This window comes from Heterodontus francisci, chromosome 31 (genome assembly GCF_036365525.1).
Source record: "Heterodontus francisci isolate sHetFra1 chromosome 31, sHetFra1.hap1, whole genome shotgun sequence".
Lineage (NCBI taxonomy): Eukaryota > Metazoa > Chordata > Chondrichthyes > Heterodontiformes > Heterodontidae > Heterodontus > Heterodontus francisci.
In genome coordinates, this window is record NC_090401.1 from 50628601 (window position 1) to 50653065 (window position 24465).

At 41.3% G+C, this 24465-nt stretch overlaps 1 protein-coding gene and 4 non-coding genes across 11 annotated transcripts in view; all 5 read left to right on the top strand.

The window, feature by feature from the left end:
- pum1 (pumilio RNA-binding family member 1) overlaps positions 1 to 24465 on the top strand; it is a 170673-nt gene that overhangs the window by 137602 nt on the left and 8606 nt on the right. For 5 of the 7 annotated variants that reach the window (XM_068011556.1, XM_068011558.1, XM_068011557.1 and 2 more), the window contains 10 exons: positions 1967 to 2112; positions 4403 to 4541; positions 6651 to 6794; positions 9426 to 9719; positions 10691 to 10936; positions 11723 to 11990; positions 14044 to 14173; positions 15060 to 15194; positions 19021 to 19158; positions 20852 to 20977. In XM_068011556.1, coding sequence (XP_067867657.1) covers positions 1967 to 2112; positions 4403 to 4541; positions 6651 to 6794; positions 9426 to 9719; positions 10691 to 10936; positions 11723 to 11990; positions 14044 to 14173; positions 15060 to 15194; positions 19021 to 19158; positions 20852 to 20977 — 1766 coding nt within the window. The remainder of the gene's footprint in view (positions 1 to 1966; positions 2113 to 4402; positions 4542 to 6650; positions 6795 to 9425; positions 9720 to 10690; positions 10937 to 11722; positions 11991 to 14043; positions 14174 to 15059; positions 15195 to 19020; positions 19159 to 20851; positions 20978 to 24465) is intronic. The other 2 variants (XM_068011560.1, XM_068011561.1) reach the window with 1 other exon arrangement.
- LOC137347363 (small nucleolar RNA SNORD103/SNORD85) lies at positions 852 to 939 on the top strand. Its single transcript, XR_010968944.1, has one exon. It is a non-coding gene; the product is annotated as a small nucleolar RNA SNORD103/SNORD85 (small nucleolar RNA).
- On the top strand, positions 2520 to 2607 carry LOC137347364 (small nucleolar RNA SNORD103/SNORD85). The gene has a single exon (XR_010968945.1). It is a non-coding gene; the product is annotated as a small nucleolar RNA SNORD103/SNORD85 (small nucleolar RNA).
- LOC137347365 (small nucleolar RNA SNORD103/SNORD85) lies at positions 5261 to 5344 on the top strand. Its single transcript, XR_010968946.1, has one exon. It is a non-coding gene; the product is annotated as a small nucleolar RNA SNORD103/SNORD85 (small nucleolar RNA).
- LOC137347368 (small nucleolar RNA SNORA50) lies at positions 23261 to 23397 on the top strand. Its single transcript, XR_010968949.1, has one exon. It is a non-coding gene; the product is annotated as a small nucleolar RNA SNORA50 (small nucleolar RNA).

Consider the following 24465-nt stretch of genomic DNA (forward strand, 5'->3'; position numbering starts at 1 on the left):
ATGCAAGTTCCCCTCCAAACCACACACCATTCTGACTTGGAACTATATCGCCATTACTTCACTGTCGCTGGATCAAAATCCTGCAACTTCCTTCCTAACAGCACTGTGGGAGTACCCACATCAGATGGACGGCAGCGGTTCAAAAGTCGGCTCACCACAAGCTTTTCGAGGGCATTTGGGGCTGCGCAACAAATGCTGGCATTGCCAGCAATGCCCAAATCCCATGAAAGAATTTTATTTTTAAATTGTCCTAACAAATATTCGCATATTTATGGTCTTAAAAATAGAGTCCAAGAGCATGACCATTGTAGCAGTTTGTATGAAAGTTATTATGTCGGTCCTTGCTCTGTTTAATTTTAATAAAAGCCCAGTAAAATGGAGTGTTTTACGTTGGCAAAGATCTTAAGTGCTCTTCACAGAGTGTCTGTCGTATTTCAGCGGTTCCTTTTTGACAGAAATGATGGTTCCTAAACCTAATGAAACTTTAGCTCAATATTTGAGGTGTTCAAGGATGACATGTAGCCTTGAAAAGCATATAAAATAGCACCGTCAGGGAACATGTTTCAGTTTCTTTTATTGTGACTGGATGTTGGTCGTACTTCTCAAATCCTTGTGATAATCCTATTCAGTGAGCAGTAGCTAGTGTCCATTCCAACTGAATTATTGATGAGAGTTTGCAAGGCAGAATCATTTGAACCTAATTAGTCCAATTTCAACAAGTTTCAAATGCAAGGAGCAAGGACACCTTCAAAGTGGTACAAAATTGTTTGCTGAAGTTAAGAACTAGATCACTTTAAAAAAAATAAATTAAAAAAAATTCTATCAATATGGCACAAGGTTTCGGGCATCAGTCTGGCAATGATGACACACTTGCCCTCACTGAGAACAGTGTTCGATAATGAGAATTTCAATTCTGTACTCAAAAAGACCTGAGCCAGACTGGGTGTATTGTAGTAGCTAAACCCACAAATCCGTACCTGTTGTTGCCACTTATAATTTTACTTATCAATCTATTCTGTTGGCTGTGGGGGCTGGGTTTGTAGTAAACTGAAGAATAAATATAAATCAGCTTTAAAAAAATGTGGGAAAGAAAGAAAAAGTGTGTTTCTATTAGATGCAACCAGTGATCTCCTGTTTTTAATCTATTTGATTTATGTTGATATTAGATTGAGCATTTTCTAGACTTTTATTCCACGATTCATTTCAGTTGCATTTTAAATAGGCTCCCAATGAGCGTGCATTAAAAATTGTGTATTGTAACTGCAAAGTATTCCGTACAGGTTAGGTTGACTTCCCTAATGCAGCATGTAGGTTTGGGTTTTACTTTGCCAGTGTTATTGTATCTGGAAGCAAAGACACACAAGTGATTGACTGAGTTGTCAGAGTTTTTTCCCCACCCTCCCTAATAGGCAAGCAGCTGGCCCCGGATGGCATAGGTGAGATCATTACTTTGAAGGGGATCTCATTCACCTGTATTTTGAAGTGTGCCTGTGTAATCTCATTTTTGCTTAATTGACAAGTATGCTGTGATGCATTGGTCATCCTTTGAAATCATCCTGACCCATGGTTTAAGTGCTGTTAATTTTAACTGAGGTATCGACCCATTTCTGGATTCATTAAGGAACATACACTATAACCAGTCATACCTGGTTACACTTTTTTCCTTTTTGGAAAATTAAAGGTCTGGAATTTATTACAGCATAGCTAGCATATATAATTTTACTAACTTATGGAAAAAGTTAGGATATACGAATATGAAGATTAACTGTTACACTATTGCAAAATGATATGGCAAGTCCATTGGACAATATGTTGCAAAAAGATATGGCTAGTCTATTAGACAATAAATGCATCGTTCACATATCCTATGTAATGAAAGCTTTGCTGTGATATGTTTTCACCTGGATTAGTTTCATGCACTAGAATAATGTATATTTTTTTAAATCCCTGTATTCTACTGTATTAGGTCCTGCAGTGGTTCCACCTCAGTACTATGGTGTTCCATGGGGTGTTTATCCAGCAAATCTCTTCCAGCAACAGGCTGCAGCAGCAGCTGCTAACAACTCGGCAAACCAGCAGGCGGCATCACAGGCACAGCAAGGGCAGCAACAGGCAAGTCATCAATCTGTTTATAGCTTGGTACAGGAGAGAATTAAGATTGAATCAGGGAAGTTGAGCAAATATGTTGTGGTTTGGAGCACAGACCTGGATTTTGCCCACTTTGAAATATGTTTTAGGGAATCTTCCATGATGCTTTCATCTTTATGGCCTTAAAGATTCAGTGTTCTGTTTTTAAGTTAGATAGATCGCAATGTGAGGTATAAGCAGTCGTAAAATGCATGTTTATTTAATCTGCCATAAAATTTCATGTCAAGGGATGTCATTATTACAGGCACTGTCAAATGTTATTGGTCAGGTTTTTAAAATGGTGTAGCTTGTAAAGTTAAATTTATATTTGATCGTCTTTAAAAAGCCCTATAAGTGGAGCTGCAGTGTTGCTGGTTGGTTTACAAAGTCTGTCTGGCAATGATGACACACTTGCCCTCACTGAGAATAATGTTCGTTAATGAGAATTTCAATTCTGTACTCAAAAAAACCTGAGCCAGACTGAGCACAATGTTGCTTCAGATAAAACTCCTAATGTAGTGTGCTTAGATGTTAAATTGATCTTAGTACAATTTTAGGCTATTGATCTGTCCTGGGAATGCATCTTTTAACTTATTTTGCCGGAATTTAAAAAAAAAATACAGTTCTACACTTCTACTGACAGCCAGAATAATAGTTTATTTTGGAAGTCTGATATTGATTCCCCAATGACGCACCTTGTTTGTCCAGTGAATAGCTGAGCCGGAGGAGGAAAGTCACCTGATCCATCACCGGTCTCACCTGAGGGAGTGATGGGGGTGCAAAAGTTGGTCTTGAGCTATTTACAATCTATATTAATGACTTGGATGAAGAGACAGAGAGTGATGTATGTATCTAAGGTTGCTTATGATACAAAGGTAGGTGGAAAGCTAAGCTGGGAAGGACACAGGAGGCTGCAAAGAGATATAGACAGGTTAAGTGAGTGGGCAGCAGGATGGCAGATGAAGTATAATGTAAGGAAGTGTGAAGTTATTCACTTTGGTCATAAGAATAGAGAAGCAAAATATTTTGTAAAAGGTGTGAAATTCGTAAGTGTTGATATGTTTATACAGGAAACGCAGAAAGTTAGCATGCAGGTACAGGAAAAGAATTAGGAAGGCAAATGGCATGTTGGCCTTTATTGCAAGGGGATTAGAGTACAGGAATAAAGAGATCTTGCTGCAGTTGTACAGGGTTTTTATGAGACCACATCTGGAGTACCGTGTGTAGTTTTGGTCTTCACATTTAAGAAAGGATATACTTGCATTGGAGGCGGTACAACGAAGGTTCACTAAATTGGTTCCAGGGATGAGGGGGTTGTCCTATGATGAGAGGCTGAGTAAATTGGGCCAGTACTCTCTGGAGTTTAGAAGAATGAGAGGCGATTTCATTGAAGCATACAAGATTCTGAAGGGGCTGGGTAGGGTAGACAAAGAGATTGCTTCTGCTGGTTGTGGAATCTAAAACACAGGGGCACAGTCTCAGGATAAGGGGCTAATCATTTAGGACTGAGATGAGAAATTACTTCAGTCAAAGGGTTGTGAATCTTTGGAATTCTGTATCCCAGAGGGTTGTGGATGCTCTGTTGTTGAATACGTATAAGGCTGGGATATACAGATTTTTGGTGTCTCAGGAAATCAAGAGATATGGCGAATGGGCGGGAAAGTGGAGTTGAAGCTGAAGAACATATTGAATGGCGGAGCAGGCTCGATGAGCCATACGGTCTGCTCCTGCTCCTATTTCTTGTGTTCTTGAGCCCTGGCTTAGGAAAGGCAAAGCTGACCACCATACTTATCCTATTCCAGTGCACCAGCTCCTGGCAGATGTGAGAGTGAGGACACAATAGGGCTTGGTTGTGATCTCTTTCTTCACCACCCCCTCACAAGAATACCCTGAAACTCACTGTTGAGGCACCTATATGAATAATGTTTAGATGGATGAAGCCCAGAGGTTGCTTAGCACCTGTGTAATAATATTTTAGTGATGAATTAACACCTTCAGGGAAAGAGGGGAAGGAAAAAATGAGCAAAGTAAGTCTACCCCCTCTTTTTCCCACAATTTAGTTATGATGCCCTAAGATAACTCTTCCTGCCAGCTAGAATAAATCCTCTGTTACACTTTTATTTGAATCATGAAATGTGGTGATCTGCATCGCAGTTTCTTCTGATTTTGCAGATATATACAGATATATCTGTATATCCCAGCTTTTAGCAAAATCAGGTGGAAGTGTAAAGCACTGTTGGGCGATGTTTCAATAATCCCATATGTTATATGCCAGGTTCTGCGTGCTGGAGCTAATCAACGGCCTTTGACTCCAAATCAAAGCCAGCAAGGACAACAAGCAGACAGCCTGGTAGCAGCTGCAGCTGTGAACTCAGCCCTAGCTTTTAGCCAGGGACTGGCCACTGGAATGCCAGGTAAAATATTGATGGCTTATGTGCATTCTCGGGGTGGAGTGGGGAAGTGGTTTGCAGAAAACATTACAAACAAGTTAATAATTGTAGAGCTTTTTAAAGTCCGAACATGCTGCATGCTGGGAAGTAATGGATCAGGTTTCCTCGCTTTCCGAAGAATTTATGATAGAAAACTTGAGTAACCTGAGTATTTAATAAGTTTTAAATTAAACAGACTAGCTGAATTTTAGAAATATCTTTTAAACTTTTTGAATACTACAGTTTCTGAGGAACTTAGACCTGATTGCAGTACCAGCTAGGATTGAATTCCAAGTGCTCATTGTTTGGTTGTTGTGTAAACTGTTTGTATTATTGGTGGATTTGGTGTCATTGCTGAAGCACAAGGTCAAAAAAAAAAGTGTAATTGTAATTTGAAACTTTAAACGCACAGAAATGCTGTTTAAAATCAACCTGTTCAGTACAGGGAGGCAGGGAGCACCAAATTAGATATTAAAAGAGGTTAACCTTAAATTTAAAGAGAGTTTTCACATAACATCGGAAGTTTAACTTTAAAAGGCACCTGAAGTGCTGTAACCTGCAATGCTGGAAGGTGGGGTTAGATTGAGCGCCTAGTTTTTTCAGCCGGCGCATACACGATGGGATGAATGGCCTCTTTCTGTGCTGTAACTTTTCTGTGGTTTTAAAGTAAAGCACTGTTGGCAATGTTTTCATTTTTGAATTTGTCTGGCCATGATGACACACTTGCCCTCACTGAGAACATTTTCAGTTATGAGAACTTTACTCGTACTCAAGTAATCTGAGCCAGACATGAACAGTTTGATGTTTTGAATAGCACTACAAGCCTAAATACTAATTTGCTTAAATCACAACATGTTATAAATGTACAGGAGCTGCATGTTTTATCACAGACCTATTTTAATAGGGTATTTTATTCCAAAATGTTCATGTTATAGTCAATATTCATGTCCAAATATAGGTTTGAGAGGGGTGATTTTCAAAGCACGTATAACACAAAAATGTCGCAAAGCATTTCACTGAGGTGTAATCAAAGCCATAGAACACTGGATGAAAGAAGATATTACCTGAAGCTTGGTCAAACAAGTGGGTTTTTGGAAAGGTCATGGAGGAGAAGGGGGAGATAGGGGAGTTCCAGGAAAGAATTCCAGAGCATTGGGTTGAGTTACCTGAATTCTTTTAAAAGGTACCTGGACATGGACCTGAAGTGCTGTAACCTGCAAGGCTCTGGACCAGGTGCTGGAAGGTGGGATTAGATTGGGCGGCTAGTTTTTTTGTCCGGCGCGGATATGACTGGTTGAATGGCCGCCTTCTGTGCCGTAATTTTTCCATGGTTCTATGGCACGCTGCCGTTGATGGAGGGAGGGGTTGCTCTGAAGGCCAGAATCGTTGAAATGGGGAGTTGTGTGGGAGAGTGGGTGCTGGGAGCTAATAGAGGTAGGGCCATGATGAAGCAGCTGAAGGGGGTACGACCTAGGACACTACCTTGAGGAATTGCTGCAGTAATGCCATGGGACTCAGCAGCAGATGTGGTGCTATGATGTTAGGAGATGAAAAGAGGAGTATGGGGATGGAAGTTCAGCTTGGAGTCAAATAATTTGAGGTTACTCTCACTTAAACTCCCATTTCAGCCCCTCCTGTGGTGATGACTGCTTTTGTGAGCAGGCTGAAGACTGGTCGGCAGTTTTCCCACAGTAGAGGCTGGTCTTGTTCTCATCCAACCTCCACGAGTAGACTTTCCACCATAAGAATCGGGAGCGCTTGAAATCTTCCCCATCTACCTAGCATGGCAGTACTAAGGACAGTTTCTGTTCCTTTGCCGCCAGTTTAGCAGGCATCAACAAACTAAACAGAGCAGGGAATTGCTGAGATATTTCTAGTATGTATGGCTGTCACACTCTACACAGTAAATTTACCAGCTGAGATACTGAAGACAAATAGACCTTTAATGAATGCTGAACTGTTAAGTGTTGATTACAATTTCTAAATGCCAGGCTGTTTCACATTTCCACTTTGGCATTTCTTCATAAGTACTTAAGTCAATATGTAGTTCTATTTACAAATTGGTATACCTAGAGCACTTTTTTTTTATTTCAGGCTACCAAGTCCTAGCTCCAGCTGCTTACTATGACCAGACTGGTGCTCTGGTTGTGAATACTGGGGCTCGAAATGGCCTCGGAGCTCCTGTAAGGCTTGTTGCTCCAACACCTGTAATCATAAGTCCATCTGCAGCGCAGGCAGGTAAGGTTTGCCTGTTTGAAAATGGGAAGGAAAACACTTACTTATAAGCCTACCATTTTTGTTGCCTCTTAAAAACTGAACTCTGGTGGGTCATTGTGTTATTTTAGATGCTGAGCTGTTTTCACTGCCTGATCCACAAGTCTGTTTACACTGCAGTAGACGTTTACTTGCCGCAAAAGAATCTTTAGCCATCCTCATAATAGTTATTGCTTTTACCGTGATGCTTTTGTTAGAATCTTAAAAAGGTTACAGCACAGAAGGAGGCCATTCAGCCCATCAAGTCTGTGCCAGTTCTCTGCAAGAGCAATTTAGCTCGTGCTACTTCCCGACCCTCTTCCCATAGTCCTTTCAGTTTTTCCTTTCAATTGCTCAGCCAATTCCCTTTTGAAAGGCACAATTAAATCTACCTGTACTGCTCTTTCAGGCAGTGCATTCCAGATTGTAACCACTCACTGTGTAAAAAAAAAAAGTTTTCCCTCATGTCGCCTTTACCTCTTTTGTTAATCACTTCAAGTTGGTCCTCTGGTTCTCAACCCTTCAGCCAAATGGGAACAATTTCTATGTCTGGGCCTGCTCATGATTTTGAATACCTCTATCAAATCTCCTCTGAACCTTCTCTTTAAGGAGAATGACAACCATTTTTGTAAAACTTTTCTGCACACTCTCTAAAGCCTTCACATCCTTCCTAAAGCGTCGTTCCCAGAATTTAGCACAGTATTCCAGTTGGGGCCAAACCAGAGTTTATGAAGGTTCATCATAACTTCCTTACACTTGTACTCTATGCCTCTGTTTATAAAGCTCAGGGTCCTGTAGGCCTTTTTGACCACTTTCTCAACCTACTCTGCCACCTTCAACCAGTTGTGCATATATACCCCCAGGTCTATCTCTCTGTTCCTGTATCTCCTTTAGAATTATATCCTTTAGTTTATATTGCTTCTCCTCATTCTTCCTACCAAAATGCATCACTTTGCATTTTTTTGCATTAAATTTCATCTGCCACTTGTCTGGTCATTCCACTAGCCTATCTATGTCCTCTTGAAGTCCATCACTATCCTCCTCACAGTTTACAATACTTGCAAGTTTGAGTCATCCACAAATTTTGAAATTGTGCCCTGTACACCCAAGTCTAAGTCATTAATATAGATCAGGAAAAGCAGTGGTCCTAGTACCAACCCCTGGGGAACCCCACTGTATACCTTCCTCCAGTCCGACAAACAACTGTTAACTGCTACCCTCTGTTTCCTGTCACTCAGCCAACTTCGTATCTGTCCTAATGCTTGCATTTTTTTTGTTTGTAATTTTCTGGTGAATTTTGTGCTCCTCAAATTGAACAATCTTGGATTGGGGAAGTTAAACCTAACACTTCAATTGTATAGTTATTGCAGATTAAACCTCACCCTATTGACCCCAACTGTGTGCCCAGCTGTGCCGCCCCCGCCCCATGTACACACATACCACACACACACACATTCCATGTTAGCAATCCTCTGGCCTAAATGAGTGAGATTACCTGTTGGTGTCAAATTAAGAGGAGTTTTATACAGTGAACACAAATCCATTAAAAACAGGATTGGCTCAACCCAAACTCATTTGAGTTTTTGAAAAACTTTTCTTTTTGAGAACTGGCAACTTCCCTCCATTTACTGGCTATATACATTCTTAAGCAAGAGGTTCTGCAGCTCCATTTGAAAACATTGAGTCTGATGAAAACTTTCAGTAAAAGTATAGTGATCATTGCATCAGCTTTAGAGGGCATGAGTTCAAATCCCAGAATGGAATGTTATGAAATTGAATTGAATACATATCTGGTAATCATGGTTTGGCTTAAGGAACACTGACTGCTTGGTTATGGTAAACGTCAAACTGATTCACTGTAGAGGTGGAGGTTCCCTTCCCAGTATAGTCTGGCCTACATGTGACTTGAGTCCACACTGTATTCTTAACAAGTTACACATTTGCTAGGGCAACTCGGAATGAGAAGTACTGGTGGCTTCGCAGGCATCATCCACAATTAAGAACACATTGTTTTGTGGGAATGCAAATTTTTTTAAAAATCAGTAGAATTTTTTTTATACCATTCAATAAAGCAAGTTGCAATGGAATTGCAGTTTTTATGATGTTGCAACTTATTGTAAAACTTGAGTGTTTCATTTAATGGCTTTATTTAAATAATTGATTCTGACTAGAATTTTGAAGTGCCTTGATGATCCCCCTGAAAAGTGCAATCAAAAATTGAAGTGTTCTTTAACACATACGTTGGCCCAAATTTATATGTTTATATTATGCTTCTGCAACACTGAACATGCTGTAGAACCTCATGTGTTATTTTGCTAAGCAGTGGTTGCAGTAACCGATTCCACTTGAACATTGTGGGAGCAATGTTGGTCAAATGCGGGTGTCATTGACATGACATCATCAAAACTACAAAGCATTTTAAAGGGAGGTTGTCGCTTGATGTGAATTCTCCCAGTAGAATGAGGCCTTCATATCTCCAACTTCATCCCAGTGCTATTCAAAGATGTAGATAATCTGACCAAGTTGGCGATCTTTCGATTCCTGTTGCATTCATATTCCATTGTCTGTACACTAAACAGCTAGCACCTCAGTGGATCTTCATTTCTGTTCCAACAGTTGCCGCAGCAGCAGCCTCAGCAAACGGTACAGCTAGTGGCCTAGCAGGGACGGCAAATGGCTCCTTTCGTCCAATGGGCAGCCAGCAGCCACAGCAACAACCACAGCAGCAGCCCACCAACAGTTTGGCCTCTAACTCATTCTATGGTAACAATTCCCTGTCTAGCACTTCACAAAGCAACTCACTGTTCTCTCAGGGGTCTGGCCAGCCTGGCAGCACTTCCCTGGGCTTTGGAAGCACTAGTTCACTTGGGGCTACACTTGGATCTGCACTTGGAGGATTTGGATCGGCAGGTACATTTATAATTGTAGGAATGCAATATTCACTGCACAACTTTAATGACGAAGTATTGTATGAGCTGTGTTGAACTGAAATAGTGTGATTCCCTGCCAAGCATGTGTCTTCCCAAATTTGTTAGCTAACCTGACAAGACATTGTGCAAAGACTAGCGGTGCACTCCAAATGTACTTGGGAGCCAGAAGCTTAATTTTCTTGAGCTAAAACCATCTCCAAAAACTAAAATACCACACGATAATCTGATTTCTGGTTTTGTAGCATTCACTTGAAATAAAGGGTAATGACACATGCCTAGCAGGTTGCAATGTCATATTTCTGTCTTGGCACGAGGGAGGTTTAGCATAATGATATAAATACACTGTCAAAAAAAAATCACATCTCAGCTAACACTCTTTAATATTATCCCAATGCATACCTTGTGTGGTAACTAATTCACATGTGCAAGCACCAGTATTTCTGCCCTAATGTTTGCTCAAACTGCCCATGCTGGGCACAACATGAGTTTGGAAAGATAATATCTGTAAACTATGCTGCTGGGTGCTTTCTGTCATTTTAAGTAGATACAGCTCTGGCCTTGCAGCAAGCTTAGAATAATTACAGAGAATGTGTTATATTCGTTTTTTTAAAAAAAAGGGCCGTTTCTTACTTGAGGGTGTCCTTGGACCATAATTGTTAGACAGTGAAGTGTCCTTCTGATCTACAGAGACTGTGGTGTTGAAAATAGCATTTAATTTCATATGCAGAGCTGTCCACATGAGGAATTATGATTTTAAAAAGCAGTTTATGCACCCATGTTAAACACATGAAGCTTTTTATTAAAGAATTGAAGTACATCAAAATGCATTAAATTTTCAAGTGAAAGTGAGTTGATTCTTATTCCAATGCCTTGGACAGGTCTGCATTTTTTCTTTGCACACATTATTGTTGGCGATCAAAGTAAACTTTTTTTTCCAATTTTCTTTTGAAGTTGGCAGCTCTAACACCAGCAGTGGCTCACGGAGAGACTCCCTTACTGGTAGCTCTGATCTGTACAAGCGAACGACCAGCAGCCTTGCTCCCATTGGCCACAACTTTTATAATGGGTTGGGATTCTCATCCTCCCCTGGCCCAGTAGGGATGCCTCTTCCAAACCAGGGGCCCAGCCACTCGCTAACACCACCACCATCGTTATCATCACACGGATCATCATCGAGCCTTAACCTGGGTAAGAGGGGTGGGTAGCTCTTTTATTACAGAGATTTTCTTTGTCACAAATTTCTAGTTATGCCAGGAATCAGAACTATCTTCAAACAAAAAAGCCAATGTCTGAAATATTAGAAGGCCACAAAATGTGGCTTTATCAGCAGATTACTATGGTTTTCTAAATTGTTGGGCATAATTTGGATCTCTTGACAAAAAGCAAAAGTACTACTGAGAAATTTTTTCTTGAATATTAAGTTGGAACTATTAATGTGAATAGTGGTTGGAAAATTTTAACTGTTTGAGGTATTTGCAGTCCACTGTTGGTAAAAACACACTTGCCCTCTCTGAGAGCTGTTAGTCTCATAAAAGAGCAGTGTCTGATTTTGGTACTCATTATGGACTGAGCCATAAAGTATTTGTGTATGTTTCAGTTAGTCACAGCAGTTAGTTTGCAAGAATATGCAATTTTGCTTTTATTGTTGGTTGTGTCGCATAAGTTTTAAAAGCCTGATGGCGTCAAATCACAGTTAATCCACTTGATTGGTATAAGGGGTAACTGCAGCTTATATCGTACCCAAAATAAGTGTGTACCATACATATCCAACGACGCTTTCTCTGTAAATTAGCTTACTGACGTCAACTGATGCACCTTTACACGGAAAGCTATCCTTTGTATATAAAAAAAAGCAAGCTGCTAGAAGGAATTTGCAAGCTCCTTCTCTTGATTTTTTGAACTGATATTAAAAATATATAGTTGTAATGTCCTTATTGGGTGGTTCAAGTAATTCCAACCTTTTTGATGTGTTTACAATGACAGGCGGACTGACCAATGGAAGTGGAAGATTTATCTCGGCTGCCCCAGGTGCTGAAGCCAAGTATCGCAGTGTCAACAGTGCCTCCAGTCTGTTTAGCTCTAGCAGTCAGTTGTTTCCACCGTCCCGTCTGCGGTATAGCATGTCAGATGTGATGCCTTCGGGGCGCAGCAGATTACTGGAAGACTTCCGTAACAACCGCTATCCAAACCTTCAGCTGCGTGAAATAGCTGGCCACATCATGGAATTCTCTCAGGATCAACACGGCTCTAGGTGCGGTAAATGAATTGTCATTTGAATTGGTGGACATTTTACAGAGGTAGCAAAGTACTTTAAGCAGGGAAAGACTATTGATCCATCTGGTCTGTCGGTGCAGAAGTGACACATTAGGATTAATTATTGACTCCCTGGTGACAGTTAAGATGTTGGCCATGTTGAACTTGACCACACAGATCAATTTTGATTCCTATTCTCATGATCTTAGGAGAGGCAACAGCTTAGGCACTACAGTTGGTCTCAATATACAGGAATAGAGTAAAGCAAAATCGGCTAAGGTTTCCACTCTTGATGATTATACAGCATTTTGTGTTTGTGTGTAGATGTTGGCTGAGGGTAGGTTTGGAGTCTGATCTGGCATCACTCACTACCCAAAATGTCCTAATAGGCTGTTAATGCTCAATGGGTTCAAGCATAAGGAATGCTTGCATATGTGAGGTACCTGAGGAGTACTGGTGCCCATTCACTTGTACCCTGGATAGGGTTAGCACCTTAAGGGGAGGAAGGGAGAAAATTTGCGAAAACAAATGTACCCACCTCAAAACAGATAATTTGGGGAGAGGCAAGGCGAGAGCGAACAGTGTTTGGATGTTTTGCTTTATTTGGGAAGCTCTTCTGTGTTAATAAACTTTGGCCCTTGTGATTAAACTTTTAAGTCATTTGTTTTAACATGATCAGGCTGTGGCTTTTATTATCTTTTGAGAAGTTTTCTTTTCAAGTAGCAGATTAAACTTCTATAACTGTTTATACTGTGTAACCACTTAACCTGATGGATACATGTAAATCTAATTGTTCAGTGAGAGCCTCACAGCTCCAGCAACCCGGGTTCAATTCTGGGTACTGCCTGTGCGGAGTTTGCAAGTTCTCCCTGTGTCTGCGTGGGTTTCCTCCGGGTGCTCCGGTTTCCTCCCACATGCCAAAGACTTGCAGGTTGATAGGTAAATTGGCCATTATAAATTGCCCCTAGTATAGGTAGGTGGTAGGGAAATATAGGGACAGGTGGGGATGTGGTAGGAATATGGGAGTAGTGTAGGATTAGTATAAATGGGTGGTTGATGGTTGGCACAGACTCGGTGGGCCGAAGGGCCTGTTTCAGTGCTGTATCTCTAAATCTAAACAGCACAATAAGGAAAACTAAACTCCCATTTGGCAGTTTTGAACCTGAAAAAGGACTGTTCATCATTGCAAAGTTTAAGGGTCAGTGATGTACTGTGCATGTTGGAATAAACGCAAGTACTGTTTCGAAAGAAAGGTGCAAAAGTTTTGTCGTGTTAGCGCAGCACAATCAGCAAACAGGGTAGTGTTTGATGCTGCCCCAAAGCCTTGGCAAAATAAAATTTTGCCAAGGCATTGTGATTCATCTGTGGAAAAGCATGTGGTCATGTAACAAAGCAATTGCTGTTCAGCATTTCGCAGCTCATGCAGCACTCCCTACAGAGTGATGAGGTTAAGTCCACACTTCATGAGAAGCAAAATAGGGTACGGGTGGGGTGGGGTGGGCGGGTGCTGTTAAAACTCTTGGTGTAAGACTGAAAGACTGCATACATTAACAAAAATCCCACAGATAGGTAGGAGATCTCCCTCTCCGTGAAGCAAGTTAATGCAGCCACACACTTAAACTGCAGAATTTGATCTGTTACCCTCTTGACATGTGCATTTCTGGGAAGAGGATGGGTTCAGCTGGGCCTACATGCTTTTAGATGTTCGCTTTGGGGAGGTATTCGGGACCAATCTAAAATACCTTTTTGTGGAGAGTCTTCACTTTCTCCTTTGGACTGCCAAAAATTGGCAGAGCTGAGACTGGACAATGTGCTGTGTGAAGAGATTTACAGGGATGAGCTACATCTGGCTGCTAGTGGAGGAGTGGCTTGATTTTCATGCTTCAAGTGAATGCCACTTTCAGAAACAGTTCAGTACAAATAAGGCAACATTCAGCTTGTATATACTACAAGGTCTTTTATGCCACTTACTTGAAATAGTACTTTGAAAAGTAAAGTGCATTTTTACCACCGCCATTGTACAAATCCTTAAAATATTTTGTTGTCCGCAGGTTTATTCAACTTAAATTGGAACGAGCTACTCCTGCTGAAAGACAGCTGGTTTTCAATGAAATCCTACAGGCAGCCTATCAGCTGATGGTGGATGTTTTTGGGAACTACGTAATTCAGAAATTCTTCGAGGTAAGTAACAAATTTGATTTCTTTACACTCAACTCATTATAAGGTTTTTCTCAAAACCAGGCAGGCTGCCTGGGATGGAGACAAGGCAAGGAGGGATTATGGCTTGAGTTTCAGTCTGCCTTGCTGATGCTAGCGATTTGATGAAAACTTTACTCACTCCTCAGCATTGAGAGACCTAAAATTAGAAGAATAAATGAAAAACATTTTAGAAAATTTTTGTTGGTGCATTGGGCTGCCTCTTCTGTTGAAGCATCAGACGAACATGCTAAAGATTCCAGTGAAGAGTCTCGTTGGGAATCTATTTAATCTTCCCCCCCCCCAGCCTCTGTCTCTTCCACTCCCCCCCCTCCGCCTTTGTCTCTTCCCCGCCTCCCTCCCTTCTCCCCTCTGACTGTTGCAGGGAGTGCTCAGCACAGCAGTTTTGCAGTTGGTCGGTTTTTTTAAAATTCCGCTGAGCTTCACAGCAGATAAGTGCTGACATTGGGAACAGCGGCTTCTGAACTTCGGACAGATTCCGGGCTTACCGGAGGCCTTTTAAATAATGTCGGAAATTCCCGTATCTGTCTGAAGTTGGGAAACTGCAGTTACCTCTCTCATGCAGCACCTGTCAGCTGTGAAACTGACGCGTGCGATTTAAAAAAAAAAAAAATCCTGTCTGAAAGAAGGCGGCAATGGGAAATTTATTTTATCTGAAGTACACACACAGGCCGGGCCGGATCCTGGCCCGCGCGCCATATGTTGGACAGCCCTGGGTTAGATGAAATAAGGAGGCTTGTATGGAGTATAAGAATAGCATATTAATGCTGTAAATCCTGTGTAGTTTTATGTAAAAATATTATATGTCTAAATTTGTTCTCATAAAACTTGTGCGCTCCCTGTCCTCTAGTTTGGAAGCTTGGATCAGAAGCTGGCATTAGCACAACGTATCCGTGGACATGTTCTCTCTTTGGCGCTGCAGATGTACGGCTGTCGTGTGATACAGAAGGCTCTTGAATCTATTCCCCCAGACCAGCAGATCATTGTAAGACTGAATTTGTAACTTGAATGTTTGGTCCAAGTATTTATTTTGGGCATGTTACAGGAGATTTTCCCCTAGGGTGTATGCTGAAAACAAATATATGGGGATAAGGCTACTATTGAATCTGTATCCACTACCTTATAAAACAGTGCATTCCAAATTCTAACCACTCATTGTGTTTAAAAAAAAGTTTTCCTTTTTCTGATTCTTTTGCCCGTCTCCTTAAATCTATGCCCTCTGCTTATCGACCATTCAGCCATTGGCAATAGGTGCTCTTTATTTGCTCTATCTAAACCCTCTATGATTTTAAACACCTCTTAGCCTTCTCTGCTCTAGAGCAACAAGCCCAACTTCTCCAGCCTGTCCATGTACCTGTAGTCCCTGGAAGCATGCTGGTAAATCTCTTTTGTACCCTTTCTATATCCTTCACATCCTTCCTAAAGTGTGGTGCCCAGAATTGGACACAATACTCCAGTTAACGCTGTTTTTTATATGTTTAGCATAACTTCAGCTTTTGTACTCTTATCCCTCTCTTTATAAAGCCCTGGATCCCATATTCTTGCTGCTAATACTTATGTTGACCCCTGCTAGAAAGGGAGCATGTGTGGACATTGGTTGTGATGTGTTGCACAGTTAAATAGCTTTCTAACATTCGCTGTCTGTCTGCTCTCACGTGCGTAATAGCCACTTGGGTTAGGCACTGAAGGACTTCAGTGTCCATGGAGCCATTCTCCAGCAAATGTCGCTGTCTTCAGACAAGTGAAGAAAATGGTAATGGCAAGTAAAATTCCAAAATAGCACAAATGTATTCTAACATTTTTATCGAAAAGAATTAAAGTATACTTGCTTTGGATCTGGTTGCTGATAAAGCCAGATTTAGGTGTTTGAACTCTTAGGATTCAGCTGCTTATCAAACATTACAGTGATATTTAGTCACAGAAGAATCTTAGTATTTCTCCTATGTATTGCTCTGTTCATTTGGCATCTGCCATGTTATCCCAATTCACCTTGATCTTCTACCCACAGCATTCTTTATTCTCATTGTCAAGCTCCCTTGAGTCAGAACACAGTCGCTAGACTTGCCTTTCCTAACTTCTGAGCAGCCATTTCTCAGAAGTTACTGCCTCACTAGCTATTCTAGTTGTGTCTATCCCTTATCCAATAAGCATATGAAACAGCAGTATGCTTTTTTAAAAAATTATAAATGAGATCAGTATTAACTGTGGAGTGAATATAGGTATTTGAACTGTTATTATTTCTGAACAGTTATTTATAATCTTGCTCAACATGAGAATCTCATACATTCTCTAAGACTATCTCCCATTTGCCTAGAATTTTAACTTCCGTTCTTTGTGATTTCTGGTTATCTGATCTATTTCCCATGCTGAATGCAATAACTCAGTTTCTTCCAATACAGCAACCACTTCCATTGATATAGCACCTTTTTCTGCAGTGAGGAACCCCATGGCGCTTCACAGCAAGATTTGACACCGAGCCACATGAGAAATTAGGACAAGTGGCCAAAAGTTTGGTCAAAGACATAGGTTTTAAGAAGTGTCTAAAAGGATGAAAGAGGGGCAGAGAGGTTTAGGGAGTGAATTTTAAAGCATGGGGCCTAATGCTGAAGGCACAGCTGCCAGTGTAGCAGTTCCATATTTCAGATGGCTCTTGGTTCAGTCAGTTTGTCCTTGTTATCCTATGTTGCTTTGGGATATCAAGTGCATTATCTATATACTTTACAGTGCCGAGTCTCCCTTTTTCTTGTATTTCATGTGATGTGAGCGTCACCCTAATTGCCCTCTAAGGTGGTGTTGAGCCACTGCCTTGAGCCGTTGCAGACAATGTTGTGTAGGTACACCCACAGTACTGTTAGGAAAAGAGATCCAGGATTATGACCCAGCAACAGTGAAGGAACAGCGATATAGTTCCAAGTCAGGATGATGTGTGACTAGGCGGGGAACTAGCAGTTGGTGGTGTTCCCATGCATCTGCTGCCTTTGTTCTTCTAGATAGTAAAGTTAGTAGGTTTGGAAGGTGCTTGCCGAGTTGCGGCAGTGCATCTTATAAATGGTACACATTGCTACCACTGTAGTGCCGGTGGTGGATGGGGTGCCGATCAAGTGGGCTGGTTTGTCCTGGAAGATGTTGAGCTTTTTGAGTGTTGTTGGAGTTGTACTCATCCAGGCAAGTGGAGAGTATTCCGTCACACTCCTGACTTGTGCCTAGTAGATGGTGGATAGGTTTTGGGGAGTTGAGTTGAGTTATTTGCTGCAGAATTCCCAACCTCTTGACCTGCTGTTGTAGCCACAGTATTTATGTGCTAGTCCAGTTAAGTTTCTGGTCAGTGGTAACTCTCAGGATGTTGATGGTGGGGGATTCAGCGATGGTAATGCCATTGTAGATCAAGAGAGATGGTTAGATTCTCTCTTGTTGAAGATGGCCCTTCTGTGACACGAATGTTACTTGTTACTTGCCTCTTATCAGCCCAATCCTGAATGTTGTCCAGATCTTGCTGCATGCAGGCATGGACTGCTTCGGTATCTGTGGAGTCACAAGTGGTACTGAACACTGCCTCTATTTTCATTATATGGACTGGCAAGAGCTCTTGTTGATTACCTCTTCCGTGTTTAGTTTTTCTCACTTCCTTTATTGTCTCCTGAAAGCTCTGATGATTCTTCTTTGTATACAGCTACTATTCCATTACCACTTCCACATGCCTTAGTAACCCAACTCTTCCAATGCAACTAATAATTAATTTAGCAGCAAATGTCTTTCAAAGTGCAACTTATATCTGCTTTGCATTTGTTTACTTTTAAAGACTATCCAACTTATTGTTAAAGATTTATGATTATAACATGCCTTTTTCTATATTGTAATTTTTCCATTAATTTAATGTTTCTAAAAAGAAAAGACTTGCATTTGTATCGTGTCTTTCATGACTACCAGTCATCCCAAAGCGCTTTACATCCTTTACTTTTGAAGTGTAGTTACTGTTGTAATGTAGGAAATGCGGCAGCCAGTCTGCACACAGCAAGCTCCCACAAACAGCAATGATCAGATGAGCTGTTTTTGTTATGTTGATTGAGAGATAAATGTTGGCGAGAACATCAGGGATGACTTGCCTGCTCTTCTTCAAAATAATACCATGGGATCTTTTACGTTCAGCTGAGAGGGTAGACGGGTCCTTGGTTTAATGTCTCATCTGAAAGACTGCACTTAGGACAGTGCAGCACTTACTCAGTACTGTACTGGTGTATTAGCCTAGATTTTTGTGCCCATGTCCTGGAGTGGGGCTTGAACTCCCAACCTTTTTGATTCAGAAGCGAACGTGCTAATAGCTGAGCCACATTTTCATCCATTTGGCAGTTAATTTAACCAGCATTCATTTTTATTTCTACTCAGCATGTGCTTTATTACCCAGAATAATATATTATGTGTTAAAGCATATAATTTGCCCTCATTTTCTTAAAAGATTGTTTCCCTTGACTCTGGGGAGCTTTGCCGGGGAGAGCTGAATTTTGTATTAGACATTTGGAAATATTGGCTTTGGTATATTTATTCTTAAATTTTCATTCAGCTGCACAGTGCACATTTCACAACCCTCCCTGTGCTTCATCTATTGATACATGGGGGCTGATTTCATCAGTTTAAATGACTGAGTATCAAAGGCACACTTCCATTAAGGGATGGAATGTTACAGTATCTATATATATAATTTCTATGTCTGATTGATGAGTTGGGTCATTGACCTAATCCAACAGAGAATGTTTCTGACTTAAAGCATATAACCTTTATCAATGTTATTTCTGCATCTCCCCTATGGTATACAGAATGAAATGGTGAAGGAACTTGATGGGCATGTCCTGAAATGTGTCAAAGATCAGAATGGAAATCATGTGGTACAGAAGTGTATTGAATGTGTACAGCCACAGTCTCTGCAGTTCATCATTGATGCTTTCCAAGGACAGGTATGATATGATGAGAGACTGATCATGTTTTGGATTTTGTGGCTTATTTTGCTCCTCCCTTACATTCATTCCTGCTGGACTGTGCTGCTGAGTGGCATTGTTTGTGTGTGGACCTAATTAGATAGTGTTGTTGTGCTTTTCAACTTCGGAAGGCATCACAAGTGAGCCTGATATTGTCCTCGCCCAACACTGGCAATCAGGTGTGGGAACCCTTGGGTGATGAGGCTGGTTGTAATACCTTTATTTCCACTGCAGCAAAGACCAGCTCATTCAACATGGGTCAGCAATCAAACCATCTAGGCTGCCTCTGTTACAGACTGGTTTCACCAAGCATAACATTGGTAGAGCTCCACTTCCATTTTCTAACCAGGAGTTGCATGCATAGGAAGGTTTCATGTTCAATGTTACAATGTATAATACAACGCACTAGCAAACAATTAGATGCAAATTCAAATTATCCTTCAGATGCACCCTCAGAATAGCTGTACTTTTTGCCAGCCATTCATGAGTACTGTTCCACTGATTTAATAATGTGGTCAGAAAACAGAGACTTCTTGTATAAATCCAGTGTAATGATGGTATTTGTAAATGAACTTCATGAGATTGAATATTATCATTATGCTCTGTTAATGAGGTTTTTGTGTCGCAGTGTACAGTGAGCATTGTTATACATCCCTTTTTGGAGGAAAGGAATGATGGTGAATGTTAGTCATTAGGAACTCAAATGAGGGGTGCTGGTAGGATATTCAAAACCATGGCTTTGTATCTTAAGTTGCAAGATGGTGACTAGTGCAAGACATTATTGAACTACATATTAATTAGTAAAATCAATGATTGGAGTATTAGCGGGGTGCATGATCTGAATGTGGTCTTTTAAGAAAGGTGAGGCTGCAAGCTTGATTTTATGATTTAGATTTATGATTTAGAGATACAGCACTGAAACAGGCCCTTCGGCCCACCGAGTCTGTGCAGACCATCAACCACCCATTTATACTAATCCAACACTAATCCCATATTCCTACCACATCCCCACCTGTCCCTATATTTCCCTACCACCTACCTATACTAGGGGCAATTTATAATGGCCAATTTACCTATCAACCTGCAAGTCTTTGGCATGTGGGAGGAAACCGGAGCACCCGGAGGAAACCCACGCAGACACAGGGAGAACTTGCAAACTCCACACAGGCAGTACCCAGAATTGAACCCGGGTCGCTGGAGCTGTGAGACGGCGGTGCTAACCACTGCGCCACTGTGCCGTGTAGATGATTCAGCGAAGAGCTTCAAACCGATCCCTTGTCCCAGAGGAAGTAGTTATCAGCAAAGCCTGGAGGAGTTGGGCATTTTATTCTTGAAAAGGGGTGACTGAGAGATGATCTTGGGTATATAAAACAGTAAATAGTGGGAAAAAGTGGAGCCGAAGCACAAAAGGTGCAATCTAGGAAAACTGGTGTTTGAGCATTCTTCAGAGAGAGTGATCAGCCCATGGAGTAGACTTGGGTGGGTAGTTGAGGCAACCCATTGGAAGTAATTAAGCAGTTAGATACTGTGATTGAACTCTGTGGTCTTTCTGGATAGGTTGTCATCTTACAACACACAAGATTAAGATTTTTGATCAGTTTACTTTGTGCATGCTGCTTTAAAATATTTTCCCCCATTAAAACTTGTTGAGTTGTTTGATTTCGTCCAATAGGTGTTTGCTCTATCGACTCATCCATATGGCTGCCGTGTTATCCAGCGGATCTTGGAGCATTGCATGCCTGAGCAGACCCTGCCTATTCTGGAGGAGCTTCATCAGCATACAGAGCAGTTAGTTCAGGTATGTGCCCTCATTCACACTAAGATTAAGGCATGTTGCTATCATTGTATGCACTGCGTTGTGGGAGGGCAGTATGGCTTAAGAAGCCAAACTGAACACTGACTGTTGTGTTAGTAAATAAAGAAAATGCTGGAAATACTAGGTCTGGCAACATCTGTGGAGGGAGAAACAGAGTTAACGTTTCAAGTCGATGACCCTTCATCAGAACTGGTAAAAGTTAGAAATGTAGGTTTTAAGTAGGTCAAATGGGGGAAGGTGGAAAAATGGAAGCTCTGGGATAGGGCAGAAGACGGGAGATGTTAAATGACTAAAGAGATGGTGGTGCAGGGCTAAAGGGAGTGGTAATGGGACAAGTAAAGAAACAAAAGATGTGACTAGAGGAGGTGTCCGTGGCAGAGTGATGAACGACTGCCATCAGAAAGCAAAAACAAGAGGCAAAAAGAATCAAGATTAAGGCTGAAACATGCAAAGAAAAGGAATCAAAATGGGGGCGCAGATTACACGTTGAACTCGATGTTTAGTCTACAAGGCTGTAAAGTGCCTACTTGAAAGATGAGATACTACTCCTCAAGCTTGCATTGAGCGTCATTGGACTACTGGAGTAGGCAGTGGACAGAGGTCAGCGTGAGAGCAAGGTGGAGAATTAAAATAGTAGGCCACTGGGAGCTCTGGGTCATGCTTGCAGTTTGGACGTAGGTGTTCCACAAAGCAGTCACCCAATCTGCGTTTGGACTCCCCAGACCACATTGTGAGCAGCGGATACATTATTCTAGATTGAAAGAAGTGTACATATAATGAATATTTGTTGATAGCCTATCACTAGAAACGGAGTCAGAGAAGTCAAGGAAGGGGAAGGAAGAGTCAGAGTTGAACCGTGTGACGGTGAGAGAAGGCTGGAAATTGGAAGCAAAGTTGATGGAAGTTTTCCAGTTCAGGGTGTGAGCAGGAAACAGCACGGATACAGTCATCAGTGTACCAGAAAAAGAAGTTGAGGGAAGGGGCCCAAGTAGGACTCTTGAGAAGAAATGTTCCACATTTCCCACAAAAAGTCAGGCATAGCTAAGACCCGTGTGGGTACCCATAGCAAAGCCTTTTATTTGGAGGAAGTGAGTTAAAGGAGAAGTCGTTCAATGTGAGAGTAACTTCAGCCAGGCGGAGGATGGTGGTGGATGGAAATCTGTTGGACCTCTGTTCAATGAAGAAGAGGAAAGCCCTCAGACAGTCCTGGTTTGGGATGGAGGTGTAGAGAGATTGGACGTTCATGGTGAAAAGGAGATGGTATGGGCCAGAAAATTAGAAACTTGCATGTGACAGAGCACATCAGAAGAGTCACGGATGTAGGTGGGAGAGACAAGGGGAGAAAAAATAGAGTCAAGATCAGAAGAAATCAGTTCAGTGGGACAGGAACAGGCTGAAATGACATATCTACCAGGGCAATCCTGTTTGTGGATTTTGGGAGGGAAGTAGAAGTGGGCTGTTCGGGCTTGGGGGATGATGAGGTTGGAAGCCGTGGAGGGAAGATCTCCGGAAGAGATGAGGGCAGTGACAGTCCTGTAAACAATGGCTTGACTTTTGTGTTTCCTAATTTGTATCCCAGACATAGTGACATCTTATCCACTTTGGAAGTGAAACAGCCCTGTTGGACAGTGGCTCTAAATCCTGACTTGTGTTAAAACAGTCGTGCACATCAGACTACTTGCTAAGCAGCAGTGAAATAATGGTCAGTGATGTTGGTTGAGGAATAAATATTGGCAAGGATACTGGAAAAACTCCCTACTTCTCTTCAATAGCACCATGTAATCTTTTACATCCACCTGAGAGCGCAGCCGGGGCCTTGGTTTAATGTCTTGTTTGATGGATGGCAACACTGACAATGCAGCACTCCCTTGATGCTTCAGTGAAGTGTCATCCTAGAGTATTTGCTCAGGTTTCTGGAGTGGGGCTTGTACCCACAAGTTTCTGAGAGTGTGCTACCAACTGATTCTGTAGAAGGCAGCAAAATGGGAATTTAATGCAAAATGGTTTAATCACGTGGCTTTAAGTAAAGAGTAGACTCATTTTTGAATGTACATCTGTGATTTTATACAACATTGACTTTTTTTAAGGAAATTTCTGTCACTGTTCATTTTTTTGTAAGTATATTTAGTGTTGAACTATTTGGAGATGTGGATAAATAACTTAATGGAAGAAAAATCTGGGTGTCTAAGGTGTATTCAGCATATTGTCATAGCAAGCACCTCTTACTCCCTCTCCTCTCTCTCAGTGTTACTAGGAACTCTATTCATGCACTGTATTTGAACCTGTGATACGCTGATTTGTAGTGTCGCAGGCCAAGCAGCGGTGCTACAGTAAACGCTTGTGATAACTGGAGCTTCTCAGCATTGAACATTGAGCTGTTCTTTTAAAGACAAGTGACATACCGATGGCATGGGATCCAGCAACCAATCATATCTGCTATTAGAAGTAAATGTTTGAGGATTGTTGACTTCTTTTGGCACTGTGAGGATATTTTGGTTGTTCCTGCTGATAAAAGATACGCAATTCTTTTTAAAAGCCTAATACCGTGAATTCTGGAAATCGGACATCTGAAATAAAAACAGAAAATGCTCCGAATACTCTGCAGGTTAGGCAGCATCTGTGGAGAGAGAAACTGAGTTAACATTTCAGGTTATGGAACTTTGGGGATGGGTATAAATAACTTAAGTAAGGAGGAGGAAAATCTGGGCATCAAAGGTGAATTCAGCATATTCTCATACCAAACATATCTCCATCTCACTCTTTGTCTCCTCTCACACAGTAATATTTAAGTTACCATAAAGTTGCATGGCTGCTTTATAATTGTAAATTTTTCTTCCTCCCCTGCTCCTTCACAGAACAGCAAGGGAAATGATGTAATTCTCCTACAACCGTCTTCTTCCTCTCTTGCTCTGTCCATGGAATGCCATTTCCATCAAAGCATTCATATCTGCTACATCGTAACTTTTTAAAGTGACCTAAACATGCTTAACTTGTGTCAGCAAAAATATCACAGCTATCCTGTGTGCATGAGAAATTGGACTCTGATCCCTTTCACAATCAGTGCATTGGGAGCGTTGATTTCCTCTCATTTTTGTTTCTCCCCCCAGCGACATTGATGAATGGTTTTCCCCTCTTTGTGTTGTTTTTATGCATGATCACAACAACAACCACCAGTGTTTACTGGTCTAGTGCTGCAAACATACTGCACTTGAACAGAAATTTTTCTCCATAGGATAGATATATTTAGTCAGGCTTTCAGAATTGAGGTGGGATTTTCATTAGGTGTAGCTTTTTTTTTGTACATGATCAGGAAACCACCTGTATGCACCTTTACTTGTCCATAAGTTGCAACTATTGTCCTCTAACTTTTTTGGAAGTTCTTTCCTCCTTTGTACTTGCACCATACCCATTCCTAAAGATTTGGGGTGGAGAATATACCCAAGACTTTGATAATGGTATCTAGCAATAGA